This window comes from Bombus impatiens, unplaced genomic scaffold (genome assembly GCF_000188095.3).
Source record: "Bombus impatiens unplaced genomic scaffold, BIMP_2.2 scf_0773, whole genome shotgun sequence".
Lineage (NCBI taxonomy): Eukaryota > Metazoa > Arthropoda > Insecta > Hymenoptera > Apidae > Bombus > Bombus impatiens.
This window is the reverse complement of record NT_177192.1, coordinates 2,118-29,440: the sequence shown is the minus strand read 5'-3', so window position 1 is coordinate 29,440 and position 27,323 is coordinate 2,118. Positions and strand designations below refer to the sequence as shown.

The window sequence follows — 27,323 nt, the reverse complement described above, 5'->3', positions numbered from 1 at the left end:
TGTTTGCAAGTATTCCCTAAGAGGCATTAGGATCGTATATTCTCCAAGTATTGATACAGAATAGCTTTCGCGTTCTAGATTGCTTGATGTACTTTATAATATATACATGTACTTTTTAATGTCTATCGTACCATTGATTTTACGTTTCGTGTCTTAAACGAATTTCTTAAGCCTTGTTTAAGTCGTGTGTGCGAATTAAAGTAGCAGGATTTCATGTTTGTGTTCGTTCAAGTTTAGTTGATACTGAATAATTTTTCTCTTTCCTGTTGCCTATGATTTAAGATATATATTTATTCTTTCATTTCTTTAGAGTCTATGGTGTCTTTGATTCTATACTTCATATCTTAATTGAATTCTTGAAGACTCATTCGACCTCTCAAAGTTAAGAAATTAAGTTTCAGGTACAATGAGAAACAAATGGATTCTAGTGGAAAACTCCACGTCATATCCAATATGGTATGTGCTAAATATTAATACGAATTAGACAATCAATACTTCACAGAAATAGCAATAAAGCTACATTATTCGACAATTATTATTTTATTCAAGTTACAGTTGAAAGAATCGCAGTTCTACTCGGAGTTTGAGAGTAGAGAATATTTCAAATAAAATTGTATAAAGTGATTTCAAATGACTTGAATATAGATAAATTAGCTATTCTAAATATTTGTTCTTATTAATATTACATATTAAATTAAATATAAATGTTCTTAAATATTTTTTCAGCTTTTATCGGCAGACTTATAGACTAATTTTTTAAAGTGGCATTTCAAGCTCGATCGATCTCGCCGAAGTTTTATCAAAATCCACGGTCCACACCTAATCATTTTCCCATCAATAAACGTTCCTGCTGCCTAAGCGACTACCGCAAGAAAGTTCGTTAAAGTCTTTAAAAAAGTCGCATTAATGTTGGAGTTAAGACCCTGCATAACTAACTGCCGCGCCAAACGTGAAATTAGTTTCATCTTCGTTATGCAACGACCAAACTTAACAGCCTGCCAACTTGCCTGCGTTTTAAATCAATCGAACATTTTTTCTATCTTCTGCTGCACCGATGAAAGAAATATCGATGAAAGAAAGAAAGAAATATATATATAGGATGTTAAAAAAGTGGGTGACATATACATAATGTGAATTCAGAAGTTAAGTTCATTGATCTACATATCTACTAATGTATTCTAGAATAAAATTAGATTCTTCATAACTTGGAAAGACGAGGTTCAAACGACTTTCCAAATATCTCGTTCTAATACCTTGACTCGCACCTTATGAATATCGTCCACTTCTTTTTAACGCTCTGTATAATATTTTCATTGATTCTATGGATCGGTACCGTATTGCAATCACCATTCGATACATCGCTATGGCGTTCAAATAGGAAAATCATGGAACAATACCTACGTGCCAGGCAATTTTATGATCGCACTATTCAATTTCCTCGGTTGTATCGAATCGAATAGGAATGGGATACGACGCGTTTGATAAGAAGCTTCTAGGTAGCTCTCGGGCGTAATTGGAACATTGGGCGTAGCGCAGCTGGCTAACTATGCATAACGTTAGTATTCCGCAAGTCGCAGTCGTCAATGGTTGGATCCAATTTAATGTTCTACTCGCTCCTTGGATTTCAGATCTGGACACGATGTTATATGGATACACGAACAACATATATGTGCTGGACCACACTCCTGAATCGCTGCCGGTGAGTACGATTCCGAACAAGCCAGTTAGTCACGGCTGTTACTGCCCGCCCTGCTCTACCCTTCTGTTCGCTCGTTTAAGTCGATTGCACGGATCATAATTGCATGCCACGGTCACCAAATTAATATGATTGTTAAACTTATACAACGACCACCATTTTAAATTGAAACTAGAACTAGTTAGAGGAAATATAACCGATTGATGGATTAAGTAAAAATGACTTTAAATATGAAGATCATAAGAGAGAGGCATGTTAAGTCACATTTTTTATTTTTCATATGAGGACTGTACGGTAAATAAATCTATTTCTGTTGATTTTTTAATTTTTATATTATTTACTTTTTTACTGTACTTTTACAATTTTTTTATATTTCAAGTCAATTACATAACAAATTCACATCGAGAATAATTTCATGTTCCTCGAATCGAAGTCAGTGGAAGTATGAGAAGTGCAAATTTATAAAATTATTAGATCGAAGTACGAATTTTTTATTCGACTTAAACGAGTTATCGAAGATTATAGGAGTTGTTCCTTGAGTTTAATGATACAAAAGACGATAGTTCCTACGACACAAAAGCAAGAACAATGTAGCTTGTCTTTGATTCGCGTTCGTCACGATCAGAAAATAATCAGGCTCCGGCCGATTCGATGCGAATTTAATTAAATTCAACGATGGTGTATCGTTCGACTTTGTTTCCAATTAAAACTCGCAGTTGCGTATTTTGATTAACAGTAAAATTTAATAATGAACACGTGTACACGAAAGAGGTAACCAGGAATTTCTCGGGACAATTCCCGGGGACGCGTAAATTTCGTGGATAAATTGAATCGATACGTGTTGTCGCAATAACAAGGTGCGAACTACAACGAAACTGAAACAAGCATATACCACGTGCACCACATGCATTCCAATTTTTGAATGAATTGCTGTTATCTTCCTAACTATCTATCTAACTAACGAAGCAAGAGGGAAGAAAAACGAATTTTCATTAGTTTGGAGAGATGTGAGATATCGTTTTCTCAAATAAAATTTTGACTGCATACATGTACGCTCTTATTTATACGTATTAGGGAGATACTCAAAAAAAAACTTAAAGAATCAATATAAAATTATCAAAATGTTTAAAAATGATCTCATTTCAAAAGTTAGACTATACACATTTAATATTATAATAATAATCTCATTAATCTGTCACGTCTGTGGACCATTATTTTGGTCAATTTTTACATCCACATTATACATTATTACATTTATCAAAAAATCGAAAAATACAAAGATTTTTTTATTAATAATCGTATTAGTATCATAAGTTCTTTTTTAATGTGATTAATATCAATCGATAATAAAATCAAATTTAATTGATAATATTTAGCTATAAATATAAACTTCGCAAAATATTTCACATCCGTAGTCAAAAAATGACGAAACGCTGCGGAAGCTTATAGAAAACGCAGACTCGTAAAAAGTGTACTGGCAATAAAAATGGGCACGTGTCAGTTTCATGCGCAGCTTGGTTCACGTAACGCGATCTATTATACCTTTCGAATTAATCATTGGTTAAACCATGTGTGGTGTGTGCATATCATTGTCTTCCGAACGAACCACTCCACTCAATTATCCACAACGTAACGGGCTACGAAGAATAGGGAAATCGTAGAAATGAAACGCGGCCGTGTATATGAATTAAGTTAATTAGTTGTCGAACAAATAAAGCCTGTTCGTTAACAGCAATCAGTTTTGGTTTCTGACGCAACGGTAGGGTTACAAGTTGAATTAATGGATCGAGTAGTGCATCCCCAGTCAAAAGCCAGTTGTTGCGTGTGCTTTAAAACTGGAGACAGTTAAAAAGTAAAGTACGTGAATTAATATTTTACATGTCAAAAAAAATATTTAACCTATAAAATGCTATTGTATTAAAATTTTTGCCATAAAATTCATATAATATTTAAAGTTCATAATTAAATACTAAATTCTTTTAATTAATTTACTTTAAATACTAAAAGATGCTAGGTGTGTTAAAATTTATACTATAAAATCCATGATTATTTTTCTAAGTTCTAATTTACGTTAAATATTAAAATTTTATCAAGTGTGAAACATATCCTAAGACATTCATTCTCCGAAAATTCATCAGAAATCGCAGTAGAGTAATTTGTCTGATGGTGATTTTTATGAGAAAAATTTGAATTTGTTGTCGGAATTTAGGTAACCCATCAAAGGGTACTGTTATCAGGGACGTAATTAGGGGTAGAAAATTGATAGAAGATCTTTATTAGAAGCCACGTGCGACCGGAATTAGCTAGAAGGGTCGGTAGTCTGTAATCGTGGCATTGTCCCTTTTTGCTGGAGCTATCGTCGCTGAAGACGGAACAAAAGCGATCAGAAAGCTTTATTCTTGCTTCGATCGTTGTCTTCATTAACCGTCTGTGGTTTGTCGCTCATTTAGCCACGATATTTGTCGGCATCTTTATGCAAGAGTAGTTTGCAATGTGCATCTAGTGCTTCAATCTAACCGGCGGCATGCCATGTGTGCCATATGAAGGAATTCGTGTTATCTCTATCAGTCAGTATCGAAGAACGAGTCGAAGAAATCGATAACCATAAAATTGAGGATTACTATTACATACAGTAACATTATGCATAATTTTTATGTAATATATTTCAACTGCCCGTCATTAAGTTTCTATCTTACTACACTAATGAAAGCTTCTTTCTCTGTTTATAATAAATAATAATGATAATAATTACTTCTAAACGAACAAGAAAAATAAATACTCCGCAATCAGGACCACTGGCACCTTAAAATTTCAATTCCTGAGAAATTATCTTTGATTTAGAATTCGACCTTGTATGAACCGATGCTTTCTTACGTGTTTTAATGGAAACTACGTACTTCTAAAGCTCGTCACAATTTCATGAAATAATTGATATAAATTACATTTTCATTCACATATATTCATCGATGAGTAAAGATATACGCGTAAGTAGGTACATATACCGTCAGAAATTGGCAGAGCTGGTGTGCTCGTCTATTTGCGTGTATATTGGCTATCCGTGTACACGATGTTTCGTGTACCGTGTACACAAGACTGAATGTAATTTGCAGGAATCTCGCAGGGGGGTGGGATCTGGATCCCGCGCGGTGACATAGGACATTGAATTTCCGGCATCTCGCCGTGGTGTATTGAATCGATCAATCAGTCACATTCACGTTAATTAGCTTGTAGCATAAAGTGTTTATCGTGTCGTTTAATCCAGGTGGGGCATTTATATTTCGCACGGCGACGCCTTGCGTCGTATAAATTCATTTCTAGGTAATTACGCTGGCTGGTTTGACGTCCGAAAAATATTTTACCTGCAGTCGAGTCGCGAGAAATTAACGCCGGAAGCCCGTAAAGGTTATTTATTCCATTGTTCCGTGTCTTGGTATATTACGATATTTAAAAGAGATTGCTGGTTGCTTGCCAATTTCCTCGTGTCAACACTTTGTTCAAGTACTTGCACAATAACATACACATCTGTTTTAGTGGTTTTATAATGACAAGTGAATATTCTTGTAGCAAACGTTTTCACGTGTTATTGTATAGAAACAAACTTTATAGTATTATCTATTTATGGCTTCCCTTATTGCATAATTTTTTGAAAATGTTAAAATAAGTACAATTTGAAAATGTTAAGATATAAATGACGAAATAGTATTTGATCCATGTCTGAGTGACATCCTAATTGTTATAAAATAAAGATCATTTTCAATGAATTAGGACATAAATTATTAGGAAGAAATTCATCGATGAAAATTATTTTTATGAAAGATGGAATGGAGAATAATAAAATTAGAAAAGTTGTTGAAGAATTATTCTTGTCGAGATAACAGAGAATCTCTTGAAATAAAAATTACTCTAAACTATTTAATCAATATCTTTTGTGCCAGTTATTATTTCTGAACATGAGTGCTCTCCATTCCTAGTTTCCGTTTGCCAGGTAGTTTAAGACATTTGTACAGTACAGTTTTAATCCTGTTAAAAAGATCGAACGAAAAATATTTTTATATCCAGTTAAAAAATTAACGAAAGAGAATGAAACAGCTTAATGTTTATCGCGTTATCAATAGCGAGGATCGTTGGGAATATTTACTGAAAGACTTTTACAAACACGAAACCCTATTGACAGTGTTCACTGGCGTATAGAGAAACTTTTGCCATCGGAAAGCTGCAGCTGGAAACTTGGCGGAAGTAAGTTCATTCCGGAATACGCGTCTTGATAAACATCTTGGCGCAGTTAGGTAACGTTATAGAAACGAGTCAACGACGGACTTTACGATCGTGCCTTGAGTAAAAGAGGCCGTTAAATCGTCTTATTTCTCTGAAAGAAAAAGAAGACACGAAGAAACGTTCGACATCGTCAACCTGGAAGAAACGTGCACCCCCTTTTCGACGTTTCAAGGCGGGAAACCATACGGAAATCTCGATCCACGATGGCGTTTAAACGTCACGTAATCTGATCTTTCTGTCGATCTGATCGAAACGAAACGTTATAGCGTTTTACTGGTGGAATATCTGATTTTCCGCGTGAACACGAAACTTCCATCAAACGTTCTAGTGAATTTCAAGGTGTTCGATCGCAATTCCGGCCGCGTAGATCACGCTGCAGGAATTCCGTGGAAAAAGGAGCCGGCTGGCGTTAACTTGTCCTTTCCAGCGAGCTATTTATCAGCGTCGAAGGACTGGAGGAAAGTTCGCGTGCACGTTTCGAGGAAATACGAGACGAGGAGCCTGGATATGTCTCCCCGGGGAATATCGTTGGAGTCTCTGTCTGGCCAGGCACATGGTGTAGGTACATCGAATCAGCTTTCTACTTGTTATCTCCCGGCATTTGATCTCTTTGCCATTTCCTGTTCACTCTTTTGTCCCTGGATTCTGGAGACGACGTTTCCTTCGGGGCTTCCTTAGTCGCGGTAGAAATAAAGATTCGGTCAATTGGTCGAAGAGGAGAAAGGTCCCTTTCATCAGATGATACAATCCCCTGACATGGCCATTTTACGCTGTTTCTCTCATTCAACGACTGTTGCCTCCTTAATTTTTCTGTCTGATTAAATTTTCTGGATTTCTATATTAGTTACTTAGGATGAATTGCTCCGTTATTGAGTGAAATCAATGATCTTGAACAAGTCTTCAACAAGTCTACAGACTAGATTGAGCAACTTGGAAAACAGAAGAAAGCAATATGACGATTTTTTAACATTTTTAAAAATTTATCATTTTTTTACCATATTTTGGCAATCTTATGAGAGTTGTTATCGTATATAGGGGAATTAATCACTAATTATGTAGCCACATAGTAAAATCAAGAAATTTAGGAAAAGTGGAGTTGATTAGTTTAGTTCAGTTCGGAGAAACTCAAATGTTACGCTGCTTCGTTAAATTTTTTTGACTTTTCGATATGACTAAATGACTTAAGAGGAGTTTTATTATTAAACGAAGGAAATACGTCTTCGTCAACGAATGTGTCTTCGTTAAATGAATTTTTAATTAAAAGCTTGACATGGACAGTCTTTGCTGATAGTCGAACGATTTAATCTCACGAATATTCTAAGATCTTTTTCAAGAATATAGGACAGCTCGGTGTCAGAATTTTTTGCAAGTTCGTAAAGTTTCGTTATCCCTGACACCGTACAAACTGCCACTTTTCGTACACGTCTTTCCCTCGCGATGTATTTTCAAGAGCTTCAACTCTAATCGAGTCTGCTCCCCAACGTCGTGGAATCGCGCTTATAAAACTTAAATGTACGGCGAGTTCGCCCCAGGACGACTTAAACTTTGACCAGCCAGCCAAATATTAACTCTTTGCACCGCAGGCTAAAGAAGAATTCCGCTCCTCCATCTTGATGAAGAGAAACTTTCCGCCGGAGTCATTGTTAGGATTCCAAATACCATGAGCAATCTTATACATATAAGTTGAAGTTTACGCAAATTTTCAGTGCAAAAATCTTTTAATCAAGGCTTATCGCTGTGAAATAATAAAATCAGTTATTCTACGTGAAATTAGAGATACAGAATAGACCGTGGAACTTAAATTTACATTCTGTGTTCTTTGATCTAGAAAGCAAGTGAAAGTAATAAGTCGATTAGTACTTCAATGCCTCTTCGTAATGAGTTAAGCTTCCTTTAGATCAGTCAAGTCGTTCCAAATCACCTGAACTTAAGCAACTTCTAGGTCATTTGAGTTCAAACGACTTCAAGGCAAATAACTTGTCTAATGAGAGCAAACCTGAAAGCTTGAAACAATATTTCAAACCGAATAAATGACTAATAGAATCCAAATTGCTCAAATTCCAATATCTATACCTATATACCTCCTTCTCTATTCCGAAATTTGATAAACCTTTTCTTTTTTAGTTTACGTAGGCAAATGCTTTGGAAAATAATCAATTGAATATAAATTTTGGTATAAGCGTAAATAATGTTTGATAGTATTATATGAATCAGACTATATCAGAGTGTTACGTATCTCAGAAGAAATTTACGTCTTCTCTAAGATCTCTCTCATCATTGCTATACATTACAGCCTTCATTCGATTTCAATTAAAGACGCAAATATTATATTGCTCGAGCTTAGTTTTTGCTCTAAAAAGGATACGTACGGGCAGACTTAGAAAAGTAAATATCCGACGCAATTGGATTAATTCCTTCGCAAAATATCTGATAAAATTCTACGAGATATCGACACGAGATCACCGAAAACTTCTTAACCGTTGAATTGCTTTTACGATTCCTCGATTCTTTCACAAGCAAACAGCGGGGAATGCATTAAAACCCTTTCGTGGAGAAGCAGCGGAATCGTTTCCAACGAAGATTCTAAGCTGGTGAACCAAGCTCTAAAAGCGCATCCTCCTTTTCACGAACGTTTATGGTTGGTAATAGTTGGAAAGTCTCGTACCCCCGGGGCGAAAAGCCTTTTAACCGGCGTGTATTTTCCATGCCCTCTTCGATTGCACGATTCCGTTGAGATTTCGCGATTCCGCGAGAGATGATCGCATCTCAAACCTCATACCAACACGATGGCATAATTGCATATGATGGATTCGTATAGAAATTGTTGTGTGTAACTAGCTGTTTAATGATGTAACATTCAGATGGATTTGCATTGGATTAATTAGCAGTCGGTTATTGATCGCTTTTTTTGCATTAATGAAGATCTCTCGTTAGCAGAGCGAATTATCTGATTTCGAATACTATTCACATTACGATGTTATCAAAATATTATATTATTCGTGAAAATATACGTTCATATATACACGGTTGTATACAAATTTTTCAAGTATGTTAGAATTCCACTCTGTATCTGAACTCCATTTATTCGAACGGAATTTTATTTAATCCTCTATCAACTGAGCTTTTGCTGCATGAATCCACTTATCTGAATATGAGCTCTTACTATGTGAACGAGAAATAATAGGTAATAAAGAAAATTGACGAAGTCCTCTTATATGAATTTCCATTATACATATAAATATTCAAATAAATGGAGTTTTCCTGTTAACTGAATATACCTTTATTTTTGTACATTTAATTAATATGACTTTCATCTAATTTAACGCAAGATTATCTAATTTCATTATTTTGTGTATTGTTCGCCAAAATAAAATTTTATATGCTGTTGCGAATTCTCAACTAAATAGCGATCGGTCAGGGTCAACCGATCGGTTGATATCGCGAACTTTCAATGAGTTAACACACAAGGTTGAGGTAAATTGAATATATCGAGTGTTAGTATCGTTTGATACATTATTTGCACTTTCAGTATACACGAAGAGTTTGACGTTCTGATCACGACGGTTGTACGATCTTGTTGAGACTGAATATGGTAGAGTCTCAAACGAACGGTACGGCACTCTGATGAAGACTGTTCAAGAATGTAGCTGTTCCCTCCACCAACAGCTCCGTCTCGTCCGTAAATCCTGACTTTCCGTCCGTGGGTTTTCTTTGGTTTACCTGTATCGGGGGTGCATATCCTCTGGTATTGTCAGTTGTTTACCTATGCCCCGACCCATCAGCACTTAAGGTGATTTTTAGTCTCTTAGTGATGACCGCATCATAAGGTTTACAGCTCGGGGAAGCAGACACTTCAGACTTTCCCAAAAAAGGGAGATGTGCTGTCCGAGTCAAATCTCCAAATCTCGAACATATGCATCACCCTAGTCACACTATTTTATCATTTTTAATAAATTTTGCTAATTATTGGAATGTAAAATTTCATCAATTTTATATTATTATCTTTTATTTTGAAATTTTCTGGAAATTGTAAGAAATTTCCATGATATGAAAAAGGAGGAGTACTTTTAGCTTAGGTGAGTAATATTTTCATGAGTCACTGAATTTTCCTAACGGGTCATTCAAATTACCGCGACGCATAGAAGTACCACCGCGTCTTCCTCGACGAATTCCTTCGCACATGAGGTCAGGATCATTCCAATTATTTTCTTCCAGCGAAACGGCTCCTGCACTCGCGTTGTAGTACCGTGACTCACGATCGTTTGTACAGTGCCGCGTTGCGGCAACCAGGAGGTGGATTTTTAATGATCTGCCGTCGATAATTAAGCACGCTTGCCTCTCGTCGCAAAATTCCAATCAACCAGCCTGCACGTTTATCGAGAACAAAGGCTTGAACTCTGCAAGGTGTTACCACGGTTTTCAGCGTGTTATAAACCGCGAGCCGAATTTTTCGATGCCGTTCTTTGCGTAGAAAATTGCACAGATTCCTTTCATTTGGCGTCAAAACGGTTTAAAGTGGCTGTAATTTCTAATTTCAATGGAAGCTCGAGGTGGAAATTAGTGGAAGAACTACGCGAGCACCTTTGGACCGACGCTAATTAACGAATTGAACAGAAGCCGGGGCTCACATTACCCTTTCTTGAGCTGACTTACCGTAGCTGCTTTATATTTCACAGCTGATTTTCTTTAAGGGCGAAGTAGCAACCATCGAATCCATTATGTGTAAAAATTTTCACGATAGAAAAAAGAAGTATAACATCACACATGAATATTTAAGAAAAACAAAATAAGAATTCTATCATCCTAAAAACTGTGAAAAAAATTCTTTAACATTTAAAGTATTAATATCACGTTGATAACAAAATTAGCAGAAAATTCAATTATTAACGATTCGTATACCCAGAACAAATCTTTCCTCAATATTAGAAAATGCAATGTCATACATTTCTCTCTTACAACTCTGTACTATTTCCTTCTGGACATTCACCTTTTTTTATTAACTCTATTGGTGATCCGAATGTGTTCGACCGTTCGCGGAGAGACGCGATCGCGAAGAAGCGCACCAACGAGAGTCGTAAATTCCCGTTACGATTTGATAATCGACGCCACGAATTGGTCGATCCCCTATTTCGGTTAGGATAATAGAGGTGGTTGAACTGATGATAACACTTGGTTAACAAATTAAAACATGCACTTTATTCCAACAACTTTGTAGATATAAATAGTTATGCGTGGTGTGTGTAGATGTATTCTCAGCGGAGTGTAAATAGTACGGAAAACCATTCAAGAGATGGTGACTGATTTAAGTACGAAAATCCAGTCAAGACATTGACTGGTCAACGAATGAAAAACCAATGAAGTTCGGTGACGATGTTGTCGCGGAGGAAAGCTACTGATGGGTATGTCTAACGCACGGGACCATCGGATTCGTTGATGGCAATTTTGGCCGGGAAAGTGAGGGCAACCGTCATTGCTACTAATCGGATAAGAAAAAGGCTGGTGGGTAAGGATGGGTCCTGGTCGCTTCCATTCAAAGCTTGCCCGTGGGTGGTATTGTGCATAGGAAAACCGTTTCCCATGTTTTCTCGGAACGGACAATAAATCTCAAGAATACTTCAACTAAAAACATATTTTTTTGGTCTCAAGGACCTTAACTATGAAAATGCGAAGACTTATGATAGGACTTTAAGATTATTGAGGCATGGGGTCTGGTTTGTATAGAGAGTCACCGGACGTAACAAAACGATTCGTCATTATCTTTTTCCGATCACACGATTCGGGAAATATGCTCAGCAAAGAAAGCCTTAAGCTTCCTGGTAAGATTTCCCACGGGTCAAACACCAAGACACAGCTTAAAACAGTGCAACGATGCAAACGGGCAAGCTGCTTACAGATTTGGTCAAATAATTTCTACCACCTACTATAACATGTCCAGCTGGACAAATTGTAAAGTACAAATTAAACAATAATAATAAACAAACCTACTATAACCATTTTAATACTGTACAAATACTGCAATAAATATGAAACTTGGGTCATAGGAGGACTACCACTGATTTGATTTACTTTCACAGGATACTTGATGGATATGTTTGCTGTCTAACGATTCTTGCTAATACTAATATATTATACATATGTTAACGTCCATAATATCAAACATATACCTCCTTGTTTGGACAACTGGTGACACTAGATTATCTAATGTAGCTAACAAGTTCATCGACACCTTAAATCTTTTTGGCGATTCAGTGTCTCGTTTTAAGTCTAACGGTTATTTAGCGGATTTATTTGACGGACCTAACCACTAAAATTATACCTCAAAGGGGCCAAATAATTTACAACAAATAGATGAATATTGCAAATTTTTCGATATACAACGCAAATCCAAAATTTTAAATATATCCCACATTTATTCTAATTTCTTAAAGAAATATCTTTCGGTACAGAGTATCTTTGAGAGTATCTTTGGTACATTTTCTCGTAAAACTAATCGCCTCGAACCATCCGATGCGTCAAAGAATTCAAAAGGACAAGAATACTCGGGGAGAGCTTGTCACATTCCTCTTTGATAATCCACCGGAGAGGCAGAGAATTTCTTTCGGGCGCTTCTTTCTCCCAGTGTCAGGTAGAAAAAAAGGGGAAAAGGGACACGGAACTTTCGGCGTGACGACGCTCGTCGTGGCATCGTTAGAAAAATCCCTTTCGCCCGTGGGGCGTGTTCGCGGGTGGAAAAGTCTCAAAGAGTTTCTTGCCAATATGAAACGAACGAGACAGCAGAAAAGAGGAGGAGGTACTTGCGGGTACGTCTTACCTCGTTAAGAGAATAATGCCCTTCCGGGGCAACCGAACAACTTCCATCGTGGTAGACTAACGAGAGTCAACGATGCAGACGAGCAAAAAGGAGCACGACCACCCTTAACAAAAGCCAATCAACCCCTTCGAGTTTATTGATGCGACCCTTTGAAGTTAAGAATGCTCAACAATGATTAAGGATTTTGTCAAGGCTTTAGTGAACGACCAATTTACCTGTTTAACTGCTTACTTAAACGGTTCAGATTAAACGGTTCTAAGAAATCGGGTAAAATAAATCAACAAATAGTTGTAAAAAGATATTTATTTTATACTTGGTTCAATATAAATAAATGTACAGGGAAAAATATTACGAGTAAGATTTTGGAAATAAAATAGTTAATAATGAAATACTTAAAAAATATTGGATCAAAGGAGTTTGACGAAAATCATATTTCGGTTTCGTTAAGATACAATATTAATACTGTCAAAATTACCTACATGTTCTTAACGATTTCAAAAGGGAGAAGATTGAGGTACAGTATTTTTGTGGAAAAAATGGCGATATAAGGCACGAAACTTTCATACAAACGATATTTATTTTATACGCGCTTCGATGCAGAAATATATAAGGTGGTTGGTAACTGGTGGTACAAGCGGACAGGGGGTGATTCTACGCGAAAAAATAAGTCGGAAATATAGAATAAAAATTTTTCGTTTGAGGCTTTGTTTTCGAGAAAATCGACTTTGAATTTTCGCTCGGTACGCGTGCGGTACGTTATAACGGATCTCACTGTAGATCGTTGTCTCGATGGAAAGATTTAAAAAAAGAAATTAAAAAAAATTCTTTATTCTATATTTTCGACTTCTTTTTTCGCGTAGAATCACCCCCTTTCCGCTTGTACCACCAGTTACCAACCACCCTGTATATAAAGAAGGATAACGTGAATAAAATTTTGAAGAGATAAAATAGTAGTATATTCGAAATTTATGTTGGAAACATGAAACATATACGTAGATGTATATAGAAATTCCGATATATCTTGGTATCGAAAAGTACTTTTCTGTGTCCCTATTCGCAACTACGACAATAAACGCACTGGAGTACATGGGCGACTTTATATGAGAAAATAATGTTTCAGGAGAAAAATTGCTCTGCAGAAAATTGTTATTCTTCACGAATTTATTCACGATCTTATATATACACATTTCCTATGCTGATGTGGTTACTGTGGTTATAAAACTCCTAAAAACATTCTTTGAAAATTCATGACTCTTCTATCGTCTTAAAATCAACTTTCATATCTTCAACGATTAGAATATTTCATTTGTAGGACTAACTGATAATATTTGACTGCAGGACATGGACATGCTGCAACTGTTCGCCTCGCCGGCGGGACGAGCGTTGCTCACCAGTGACAATCGGCGGAGAGGATCGACGTCGACCTCCTCCTTGTCTCGAGAGTCCTCTTCGAGGCTGAAGAGAGGCAGAAGACCATCGGGTACAGTCAGTGCGCCGACCACACCACCAAGGCAACGGAAATCGAGCGCGGAACTGTACAAAGAAGCTGTCGAGATTCTTGGTCTTACCTGTTCGTTGACCGATAGCTGCCCATGCATCGATTGCCAGGTAAATACATACATGTTCTACATGTTTTTACTATAATAAAATGTGTATCCGTAACGTGACATAGTTATAAAATTTACAAATCAAACAATAAGAATTATCTCATATGTGGAGGTCAGAAAATTTTATAAAACTTTTTTTTTAAGGAATCCAACTTTACCTAATTTTAAATTTCTGTAGATGTGATTATAAGGAGGTATCATTTTAATTATAATGATAAAAATTATACTATTTGATTAAAACATTTATGTCAAGATTACATATATCTCCTAGAGTACATTTACACGGTAGTACCATAAAATATTTTAACGCTGAACTAATGTTCGTACGTGCTCCATTACAGCGGTCAGTTTTAGGGTCACTATAACACTCTTTCGTAATAAAAGTGATACTCCAAATTGCTATATAAATTCGACGATATTTTTCCATTGTACATGAATTTATATTTCTTTAACCTTTTCAGGATTAACTTCTTTCGTAGTCAAAAAAATGTCTTTTGTATTAATAGCTAATAATAGGAAAATATCCTCTTGTAGGGTTTTGTAAAGAAGATACAATCCATCCAAATTTGAGACCGGTTTCACTGGAAATAGATACATTTATTGTTTATTTAGGTAACATCTTATTAAAGTACAATATATCACGTAATGTAGAAAGTGAAAGGAAAAAATGAAAACGCAGAAATTTCCTTTAATTTGTTATAAGTTATTATTCGTTTTATTCGTTAATATAAAAATTTTTATAATATGATGGTATCTCTTCAAGTACAAAAATTCCAAATAAAAGTTCAGTTTCCTCTAGTTCTTTTTACGGAATGGTGGAAATTACAACGCGTAATTGCATCCATTCACGAACTCACTCACGCGACGCGTGCAATTAGCGCGAGTCAGAGAGTATAATCTTGGAAATTAAGAGGATATTGTCTCGATTTTAGAACTAATTGCCTAAAGCTCCCAGTGTACCAATTATAGCCGAGGCGAGGCGGTTCCCATTGATTAGCCATTTTCTCGACCAAACGCGTAAATATTTCTTTGCCCCAGTTTTCCACTTGCGCGACCGCGATCAGCTGGCGTTCTCGTTTCGAAAAGCCAATGAAAGAAAATGCAACGTGGAAACTTGGCGTCTGAATTTAATTAAAAATTTTATTGCGTATCGGTTAACCTATTACAATTTTCATTCCACCGGAAATTTCGCAAGGCGTGCGAGCTTGTTTGTGGAATCTCGGAATAACTAACGAGAGAAATTTCGTCCTCTATTTTTACTCGCGATAGAATATACATATGCGGAGACGTTAATGAGACTGTTAGCTTTTTTTTTTAGTTAGCGTATTTCTCAGCTCGTAACAAAGCAAACTGTGTATTTTCGAGCATTTACGGTCAGAGAATTTTCACATTGAGTTTGCTTTCCAAGGCCAACGCTGGTTGGCATTGAACTTCCAAGGTTAAATATTTTCTTTTGCATGCACCTCCGAGGCTAGACCCTTCGACCTTTTAATGGTTAGCTTAACTACACAGCTAAAGCCCTTTCGGTTAGAGAGCTTAATGTCGGAAAGCTCGCCACTTTGAATTACTCGATAACGAAAAGCTTTGAACTTATAGGCTAAAAGTTGAAAAAACTTTGACCTGGGAAATTGAATGTCGCAAAGATCGAACCTCGGAAATTTAACGTCAAAGAGCTTTAGCCTCGGAAATTTAATGACAAGAAGCTTTGACCTCCGAAGTTCAATACAGTAGAAGATCTATTATCCAAGCATATCCTATCTAAGCGATAATATTTAACGTTTCAGATAATATTTAACAATCCAATAAATTATCATTTTTTATGCTAACAATATGTTGTTATCTATATATTAGTTTGATTAAATAATATTGTCCAAGAAATTCAGCTATTCTGTTTGTAACTGATTAATGCGAATAATAAAGATCTCGTTGTACCAAAAGTTTCTCACCGCCAAAGTTCACGCTCTTCTATTCTTCTTTTCTTTTACAAATTACTCTGTCACTTGCAAACACGCATTTTCCAACTAAATTCAAAGTACATAATCCATTAAAAAATATCAACTTTTATATCATGATGAAACATTATTCGTCTCTTTTCCAGAGTAATTATTTCGACTGCGACGAAGATTTCGGCGATGCGAGAACGGAATTGGCTGCAGGCACGCCCATCCTGCTGGACCACGCTTTGTCACATCCATTGACGTGTTCCATACAGTAGCAGCTGAATATCGCGTTTCGAGTACGACTTTACATCCGCCTGTTCTGCCATCTGACGAAACGGAAATCATCGAGGTGTCGAGGATCCATCGGGAACGCTGAATTCAGAGCAAAGTGGGAACGCGTGTACTTGAACGTGTACAGCGTGTACGTTTAACGCCTGTACTTTGATCTCTGAAAACTCTCAAAACGAGAAGATCGCGTGAATTAGAAAATAGAAACGAGTATATAAAGAGCTGAATCTTAAATGCTGATTTTTCGATAATTTCGTTAAATAATTTCGTCAAAGGAAAACGAAAAACGTTCAACGCGCCGAAAATCTGCACCAAGGTCTTGATTCTCATCGATATGCTTCTGAAAATGTTCACGCGTCTTCTTCCAACGTCTGATATTGCGTTCATTAAGTTCTTCGGCGATATAATAGATTGTAATCGATTGTATGTATGTACGTGTACAGGAAACGCTAACGTTATATTATATTATATGGTGAAAAGACGTGTTAATAACCCTAAGATTTTGTATCTTTCAATTGCGTTCAATCGTAAAATCGTTAAGAATTTACTTGCTAGTAACAGACACGAAGTTTCGATCGTACTTAACACAAACGAAGAGCAGGGGTTTCCGACTTGAAAAACGCGATCTCATGTGATTCATTCGATCATCGTTCTCCTCTCGATGGAACACGATATTAATTATAACGATAATTAAAAAAGGAAAAAAAAAAAAGAAAACGAGACACAACCATCGCGAACGATAAATATATAATTTGTGGACAATACATCGTAACGGAATAAGTCACTGCTCCGATTGTTTCTCCTCTTTTTATATGAAACGAAGAAAAAGATAATAACGCAGGCTTACGTTATTACGTATCTAGGAATATCTATGTACAAAATATGCCCCCTGAATGTACAACAGTTTGCCGGTAATCGCGCCTGGCTGCTAAAAATTGATGGAAACAAATATCGAGATAACAAACATACATACAAAAAAAAAAGAGATAAAACTAGAAAATCGAAATTCATCGTTTCACGTTTTTATTATTAAATATTTCTATATATATATTGTCATCGATACCGAATAAAAATATCTAACGCGACCTTAAATTTCGAGCAAAAATTTCTGTACGCGCGTACGGAGGAAAGAGAAATAAAATATATAATAAATGGTATATATCGAAAAAATACAATATGGTCGTCTGGCTCAAATTCGACGAATTTATTTATCGTCGCGAAACGATACACATGCCAAATGATATAAAAAACAAATGCGCCAAATTTCTATATTAATTAGCGATAACGATACTAAAAATAAATAATAATTAATATTTAATGAACGATAACCCTAATAATAATACTAATATTAATAATAAATTTCGATCTAGTCGGAAGGTTGATTGAGACGTTTATTAGGTAACATTTAAATCGTTTATCGACGTACGCGATATATGAGGATTATATATATATGTAATATATAATATATAAATATATATATATATATTATACACATATACGTGTATACATACACATTATATTTACTACACGTTTTATTATTATACTTATTCGATTAAGTCTAGTAGGGTATATAGGGTTGTTGAACGTTTATGAGCTCGCAAACAAGCCAAAATAAGGTAAAGCTAAAGGATGACTAAAGAAAAAAAATGAAAACCAGAAATAGAAGGAAAAATAAGACTAAAGGAAGAAGTGTAACGCGTTGATACTTAGAATTTATATACGTGTAAAGATCGATACGTATGCGTCGAACATATACATCTGTGTGAATAAGTTTTCTGAAACCGATGCTTTTCGTTAAGTGTTCCGCGTTTAAGTTATTTAAACACGTCGACTGCCGTTTGCGATTCTCGCCGATGAGAGAGCATCGTTAATTTTAATGACGTTCAGGAGTTTCTTCTTCAAACTTTGCCGTTCAGCTAACAAAATTACGGTTTATTCTGTCTGCCTGTAGTATCGTAAACGTTATTAAAAAACTCACGTCTATTTCCTACAACGTGACGTGAAACTTTCGGGCGTGTGTAATTACGAATAAAATAACGTAAATAGTATTTACAATTTCCTGCCAAGGTTTCGTTCGAAATTTCAATTGTAAACTAAGAAGAAAAGGGGCGAAGTTTTATTTGCGACAGTCGACGTAACACACGAGAATCGTGACTATGTATAAGCGACGTAACGATAAACGAAGCTAGGCCTGAGTTACGTAAAATCGTAGATGGACTGAAAGAAATCAAAAAGAACGAATATACGAAAGGAGAGATATTGTAAAAAGGGCTGGACACTTTGTTGAGTGCTTCTTTATAAGAGAAAGAAGAAAGGAAACAAGAACATGTATTTACTTACATATATCTAAATCCGCGTCTAAGATGAGTGAAACAATATGAGAGAAAAAGTCACATTTAAGAATGCAAGTGCCAAATTAAAATTTAATCGTGCGACGCTCGTAAGCTTAGTGGTTCGCTATCGAAATCTCTTCTTAAATTATCCGATAGATTACGAGTTAAGAGAAGAAACGACATGACAGGGCTGAATATTCGCAAATTTTACCAAACTTTACAAATCTTTAAACATATTAAACGCATCGTGCTTTCCCTTTTAGAGGGAAAGGAAGAGGCATGTCGAATCTTCGATAAAACAAAAATAGATTCAATAAAAAGAAGATGATATATTCGACCATTTTATAAGTAATGTGGTCTTCCTAAGAGTCGAGATTAATATAATAGAACTCGCCATGAAAGTTTTATAAAAGGGGAATAGAAAACTTAAAAGAAAGGTTGCAAGTATCTGAGAATGAGAAAAGTGACGGGAAATACATGACTGATTTGTTACCGACTGAGCTAACGCAGGATATATCAAAATCATTAACATTGCATTGGAGAAGCATTTGAAATTTACTTCTTTTTCTTTCAGATATAATTATATTATTACATAAACAATATTCTATATATGATAATTATTTTTTAATTAAAAAATATACATTCGTATGTTATCCTAATTTTGACGCTGCTCGTACACCAAAATTTAAAAAAGAACGTATTGCTTATAAAATGACCTGATATACATTAATCGTAAAAATATCTCAGTGAACTTGAAACAATTTGATCAAGTTTTATACAGCTCCAGCGACGAGTCCTAAGCTTCTACGTGTTTTATTACGTTATCGTAAACGAGGATAAGCTGAAATGAAAAAGTTTCAGCCACGATTGCTTTCTTTTTACAACGAGACAAGCTGTCGTAGAGATGAAAGCCTGTCACATTTTACTGATCCATGATCCCGCTACGTTTGTGGAGAGCTTTCAACTTTTTTATCGCTGCCATTTTTTCGTCGAATTGTTTCGTGTATTGTTCACGAACAGAAGAAGACTTTTAAGATAATTTTTCGTTCGTAATACGAGTTCATTTTGTCTACTCGAAGAAGATAGTTGTAGAGTCACGTTTGTATAATCAGAAATATTATCACGACGTTGTTACGTGTAGATAGAAGGGAATTAAACGATTTTTGATCAACTAGTTACGAACGGAAGAGCGTCGAAGAAATGACAGATTTGTTGTAAGTTTAATTCACAAGTATCGTTACTTGTTAAAGCAGTTAGTAATTAAAAGTTGTTGAGATCTGTTCCACTTTTTTCAAAGTCGTTCTTGTTACTTGAGAAACCTCGCATTTCCGCCTCTCTTCCAGTTGAATTCAAACAGCCAATCGACATTCTAGGTCGTTCGTTTTGCGCGATCGTCGAATTGGTTTTCTCTCATCGACGAAAGTAAAAGAGCAATTAAGCAATCTTTTTCCCAAGGATATTTCAGAGAAATGCGTGAAACCCTTGCAAATGATGTAACGATCTTAAAAATAAAAAGATGGGGGAAAATAATACGTGGCTTCTAATCGTTTTATAGTAATGTAAGCCGTAATTAAGACGAGAATGATTCTTGCAACACGCAGCGGCGTACTCTTGGATATGACTACTATTAAAATACGATAAAATATAAATCATGCTCATTTTATTTACCACATTCCTTTATTAAATATATAATATAATTTCTTAAGTCTATACATAGTATAAAATTTGCTTATAACATACTTATAATTCTGTTATAACACACTGGATAGATCCATGAATCTCACTAGTTGCAATTTTACTTTTAACAAATATCTTTAGAAGATAAACAATTTTTTGACACCATTAGCTGTTGTATCATTGGTTGTTATAGATGTAATTTCCCATGCCAGCAGATAGCAACATATTTTAAACTTACAAATGATGATACCATCGACCGATAAGATAAACGCAGGAGATACAAAAATAGAATAATGCTTGACGTCGCTTAATATTTATATCGTATACCAGACTGTCTATGCAAAAGTTCTCGAGGACGAGTAGATTCGGGCATACGTTAATCGGTTATACTTTCCACGGAATTGGACAAGAAGCGACATCACATTAATTTCTGAGGCAACGGTTGTCGCTAGAGATTCTACCTTCTCTATAATAAGCATGCCGATACTTATATTCAAAAACTTATATTCAATAATAAAAGATATAAACAGCAGTTGTAAACCAATTTTTAACATTACCTTCGTATTATATTAGTATATCTCGTAGCATATAAGATTTCTAAGAATTGATAACGCAATGGAAATAGTAACGCACGAGAAATTTTGCAATGAAAAAATGAGGGCGCAAGACCCATTGATACAGGCCCTTTCATGTCCTATTTATTACCGTAAAGGAGAGGCTAGTTTACATAAAGATGCAATTTTCTCTTGGATGGCTACTGATATCAGAGGTGACAACAGGATTCGCGTTCACATACCTGAATCTTGGGTATCAAATATGGAGAAGCGATAGATATAAAAGTTCTTAGTAATAATGTCGGTAAAACAGCATGACGTCGGTAGGTTCGTCATAGGAAATCGCAGAGGGCATAAGAAAAGTTCTGATTTTTTGGCAGGATGATATTTCAGAACCTGGAATACAAAGTCCGGTCTTTTATTCGCGTGTATCCTATCTTTAGTCAATGATGAATAGTTTTTAGTAGAATTTTACAGATTAGAAAATGTTACCCTTTCTTATTAAAGTAGGAATCTGTAAATAAATAGTACCCTGTTGAGTCGACGTTAAAGAAGGAATCTTCCTTTCTGAATGATGAGGCAGAGTGTTCTTATATCAATATACAATTTATAAGAATCGCACTAAACTTAATCCTTAAACTTAATGTATATTATGGTCTCTTCTTTCATACTACTTAATAATAGCATAAAATTAACTTGTATATACAATGCCAATTTTTACTCTGAAATTCAGCATGAATATCCTACATTCTATTACATGTCTATCATTCTACAAGAATGTAATTACCTACATGCATACCTAATAATCATCTTACAATTCTTATCGAAAAAAATGTTTTCCTGTAACTACAACAATTTATTTCCTTCCACAAAGTCTCCATCATATTCTATCTATCTCAAAGCGTATCGGTAAGCATTTTATGCTCAACTCGGAGACCACTCAATCCAACGGAGAGACACCGATAGTAAACGACACTAAAGGCAGGCGGTAAATAGAAGCCAGGATGCAAATTGAATTCGTCGATCGAGCGAGAGGATACTCTTATTTCTTGGAAGTACCGAGTGCGAGTGGTTGAGGAAGCGGTGTAGGTGGATGGATCGGTGTCCTCTTCGTCGTTGTAGAAGGGTGCCTTAGGGAGCACCGCTTATATCGAGTTAGATCCGTTTGAATACCGAGTCGCTCTCGTTGGAAAGGGGGTGGTCGTACAAGATACTGTAGGATCAAAAGTTGATACCCAGTCACCTTCAACGGCTCTAGTCATCCTTATATGATTATCCGTAGACCTGCTGCTCGCAGTTTCTTCCGGTGGGTCGTGAAACAGGGGTTGGACTTTTCTTCCTTTCTTCTCTCACCTCGTCTCGATCTTTGTCTATCGCGAAACAGGTTCGATAGTATGCGTAGCACCTTGATGCAGTCGTTCTGCACGATACGTAGAATACCTAAGATCCTTGTCCTCGTATCTCGTGCCACCGAACAGCCATGGATCGAGCAGCCGGCTGGAATGACGTGTAGCACGCATAAAGTATTCCTCGGAGGCAATCCATTTCGAAACTGAGTTACGGCTGCTACGTGGTCCAGGTAGGCGTCGATACGTCCGCGAGGACGTCCGCGAAATTATGCACAGGGACACAGAGGGCTGGCTGATTCCATTTGAATTTTCCCTGCCGCGGAACATGGTGCTCAGGAACATGGCTCTGATGCAGCGAAAGGATATCTTAGGTATATGGTTTCTTACTTTTGCTGAACTGCTATGTTACATTAAGCTTAGGGGTTGGAATCACGAAAAAACGAAGAAGTTAAAATTGCAACATTATTGTCTTAGCGAAAATTTGTCGTCTATTGGAACTGATTTATCTTAATGGTGAAAACTCGAGATAATATTTATTTTCAGTGATTTCGGGATTGGAAATATTTGACTGTGGTAATGTTAAGATTAGAAATATCCATTTTTATTGATTTTACAATGCAATAGCTTATTGCTATTTAAACAACAAATCTCTTTGCTTATTCTTACTGTAAAATTCACTTAATCGGAGTATAATTTTCATATTACAAAATATAATGTTAAATTCGTTGAATCTTCTTTCCTTATTAATAAGTTTCAAAATATTACCTAAGTATTTTTTCAATAAAGATGTTTCATGGCGTTCTATATTTTCTCTTCGCCCTCAGGTTAATCTTTTCAGTTTATTAATCAGAATTGGCCATAAAATTAATAACATTCAAAAAGTGGTACAAGTCCATTTTTATTAAAAAAAAGTTGAAAATATTATTATGAATTTTCAGCTTATTACGAGTATACATAGCGATGTGTCTTAATGTGTGGAGACATACAGATTTTTATGTTGAAATGTAACCACAGTTTTCTCAAATTAAAAATTATTTTCCCACTGGGTCCCTGAATTGCTTTCACGGCAATTCTTCGTGAATCCCCAAAAATTTATGATCAGTTTTAACGCTCAGTTAGAATCGCGTGTACAGATAGATTAATCACACAAGGACGAAGTTAAATAGTATCGACGTGAAAATATAGAAAAGAGTCCTGAAGACTCTCAAATGGACCAGTTCGATCATCAATGATGCAGTTAAAGGAGATACATGGCGACATAGGCAGTCACGATGCTCGTCCTCAGGGGTCGATTTCGTCCTGGTGAACAGGACATCGTCGAACGAATAATCACTTTTCCAAAAGTATCCTGCTGTACGTTGCCAATCGTCCATACTGCCGCGTAATCATTTATTCAAGATCGGTAATGAATCGAGCTCCCTCGGGAACGTCGTCATCGCCTACGTATTCCGGCATCTATAGGTAGACCTATTCCTCGGTTGTTTTACTGGTTCTACGCCATTCCTCGGGGACCTTCGAACGTGACAACGATTTTTGAAACAATTTTTCTTTTAAAAATGCTATTTCTGAAGCATTTTATGCGATCTTTTCACGCTTGTATCTGTGTAGGTGATACGAGTTCACGTTATTACAAGTTGAAGCGTCTCTGAAAGGGTTTTATTAACATAATAACTGTTAACAATTTAACAAGGCTATTTAAAAAATATTGTATTTTTTAGAACTAAAGTATTTTCATGTAGGCCAATTATTAATGATTCTAGGGGGAAAAGAGAATTTCTTGAATTTATTTAAATTAGAAATAATATATGTTATACAAATAAAGAATATCGCATATATCTAAAATCAGATACGTAAAAATGTCTATCTTCGATTTAATTTAGAGATTTCCATGAGATTTTCTATCTTAAAATTGAGGTAAAATTACACATTGTAGACCAGTTACACTTGTACAGCTCGAAAGAAGAATAGTACAAGTGAGAAAATCTTTAATTTGAGAAAACTGCGAGTAAGGTTACAGAAATTTGTACGCTTTCAAACGTTAAAATACTTTAAACGAATTCATTATAAAATTCATCAGAAGATTTATAATAAAATTTTTTAAATGACTACCCGTGTGCCATCGTGTATCGTTTCACACATTCATCACCACTTTACATAAAACGCGCTTTACCATTGAATCATTCAATTGGCCAATAAACATATAAACTGCAAGATTTATAAGCAGAATTTCATAACCATTCCATCAACATCATCAGAATCAAGATAAGAATTTAAAAATACTTTTAGTTTCATCCTCCCAGTTTCATGAAGAATAGCACTCACAAATAAAACGGAGCTTCGATATGGGGTAGAATTATTTATTGGCACGTCTTAATCGAGAGTCAAGAAACGTGGATGGTGGTTGAAAAGAGGCAAGAGTGTTCGATGTTTAAATTCAAGCCGGGCCAGGTAAGAATTCGATCGATCTTGGAGTCTATTGAGTCAGTCGAAGCGAAGACGCCTGATGGATCGCGTCGAGACGTGCGACATGCCCCTTTCTCCTTTGCGAAAGCGGACTACCATTTATTTTATTCTTCGTGCCCTGTTGCAGGGCTATTTGTTTAAAGTCTGTCGAACCAACAGAGAGGTTCTGGTCGTTATTAGAAAAGTATACTGACAAATGGAACGGACTACTGACAGGCTGTCGCAGCGACTTCGTCAAAACGGAACTCTTTTATTCCTTGTAGGTAAATTGCGGATTTTTATGCATTTATAGAAGATTAAATGGTACAGAATGTATAAAATGCAAATAATATATAAAAATATACAGGTTTACGACAGTGCATGGACATTTTTAGAAATTATAAGAATAAATTTCGATTTTTTATATAAATTTGTATTTTTACGAATATAGAATAAATCTGTTTTAAACATTCTAACGAGTAGTTGTATAATAAAAATTTACAAGTTGATAATAATATTTAGGGAATAAAATAAATCTATATATAGATTTAACTTTTCAGTCGTATTCGTAAAAATATAATTTTACACAAAAATACTTACATTTGTAATGATATAATATAGAAAAATAGAAGCCAAAATGTATAGGTAGAAGAAAGTTACACGATGTCAGAGTATACAGGGAAAAGCAGGCGTGGAATTAGCGCGTGCCATGCAATAGGACAAATTGGATAAAACGCGAGGTGTAATCTCCTCCTCAAAAATTCCATTAACTGTACGCTCGAACAACATAACACACGTAATAATTACGAATTGACGTTTTTTAATTGGCAACGAAGTACAACCGCTTGACTGACGAGAAAATCCTCGAACGTAAGCAGGATTATGTCCATTTCGTGAAAAATGAAATTTCGTTGAAGCAACTATTGTTTTCACTATTCTATTTACATGTGAAATATTCGTACGTGTACAAACCTAGTCCATAACGATGCTGTTCGAAACCAATTTAAATAAAATGTGAAAGTGATTAACACCGCGTTTCTATTCCAAGCCCTTTTCCGGAGATAAATATGTACACAAGAGAAAAGATTTACAAAACATAAAGAATCCGAATCACCACGAACGATACGGAAAGGTAAATAAGAAGATCAAAGCAGGTAAGTAAAGGAAAATAAGAAGACCAAACCAGGTAAGGAAATGTAAGTAAGGTAAGTAAATACACGTAGCATTCTCCAACAGAACATATTCTCCTAATATCAAATTCTACATTTCGAAAAAATAACAAACCAAATCCAACGCAGAACGAAGACCTTTTGTAATATTCCTTTCACAATATGTTCAAGTGATACAAGGCACTTTGAAACATCTACACCGAGATTCTTAGAATACGCGTCGTATAGGAGGAACCATTTTTCGGCGGGATTCCGCATGAAACATCTTCTTACATATCATAATTTCCTGATGTATAGAGAGTTCAGAAAGAACGAAAATCCGATACTGACCGGAAAATGTACAGAGCAATAATCTTCGTATTCGCGCCGTATGGGAAGTACCATTTTTTGGAGGGTTTACGCGTGAAACCTGTTGTTACATAACATTATTTCCTGCCGTATAGAGAGTTGAGAAAGAACGGGAAATCCGAAAATGCCCGAAAAATGTGCAAGTTCATTCCTATGGGCCTTCCATGGGAGGAACCATTTTCCGACAGGATTCCGCGTGCAATGTATTGTAGCATTTCATAATTTCCTGCTGTATTGAGAATTCAGAAAGATCAAAAAATTCGATACTGGCAGGAAAACTTGCAAAAAGGTTCTTCGTATGCGCGTCGTGTGGGAAGTACCATTTTTCGGAGGGTTTACGTGTGAAACCTGTTGTTGCATAACATTATTTCCTGCTGTATAGAGCGTTCCGAATGAACAGGAAATCCGAAAATGCCCGAAAAATGTGCAATCACGTTCCGTCGTGTGGACGTTGCATGGGAGGAACCATTTTCCGGTGGGTTTCCAAGTGAAACCTGTTTTTACCTGTTATAAATTCCTGCTGTATAGAGATTTCGGAAAGATCGAATAATCCGGAAAATGTGCCGGAAAATGTACAAACAAGTTCCATCGTATGGGCCTTCCATGGAAAGAACCATTTTGCGGCGGGTTTCCGCGTGAAACCTTTTCTTGCATGTCATAACTTCCTGCTGTATTGATATTTCAGAATGATCGAAAAATTCGATATTGGCTGGAAAATTTGCAAGCAATATTCTTTGTATGTGCGTTACATGGGAGGACCCATCTGCCGGTGGAATTCCGCGTGATATCTGTTCTTACATATCATAATTTCCTTCTGTATAGAGCGTTCCTAAT

General features: G+C 35.9%; 1 protein-coding gene across 1 annotated transcript in view; it reads left to right on the top strand.

The window, feature by feature from the left end:
• LOC100742601 overlaps positions 1–17,921 on the top strand; it is an 85,441-nt gene extending 67,520 nt beyond the window's left edge. The window contains exons 4-6 of the mRNA XM_003492602.4: positions 1,629–1,699; positions 14,121–14,390; positions 16,488–17,921. Coding sequence (XP_003492650.1) covers positions 1,629–1,699; positions 14,121–14,390; positions 16,488–16,604 — 458 coding nt within the window. The 3' untranslated portion in view covers positions 16,605–17,921. The remainder of the gene's footprint in view (positions 1–1,628; positions 1,700–14,120; positions 14,391–16,487) is intronic.
• Positions 17,922–27,323: the final 9,402 nt, after the last annotated feature.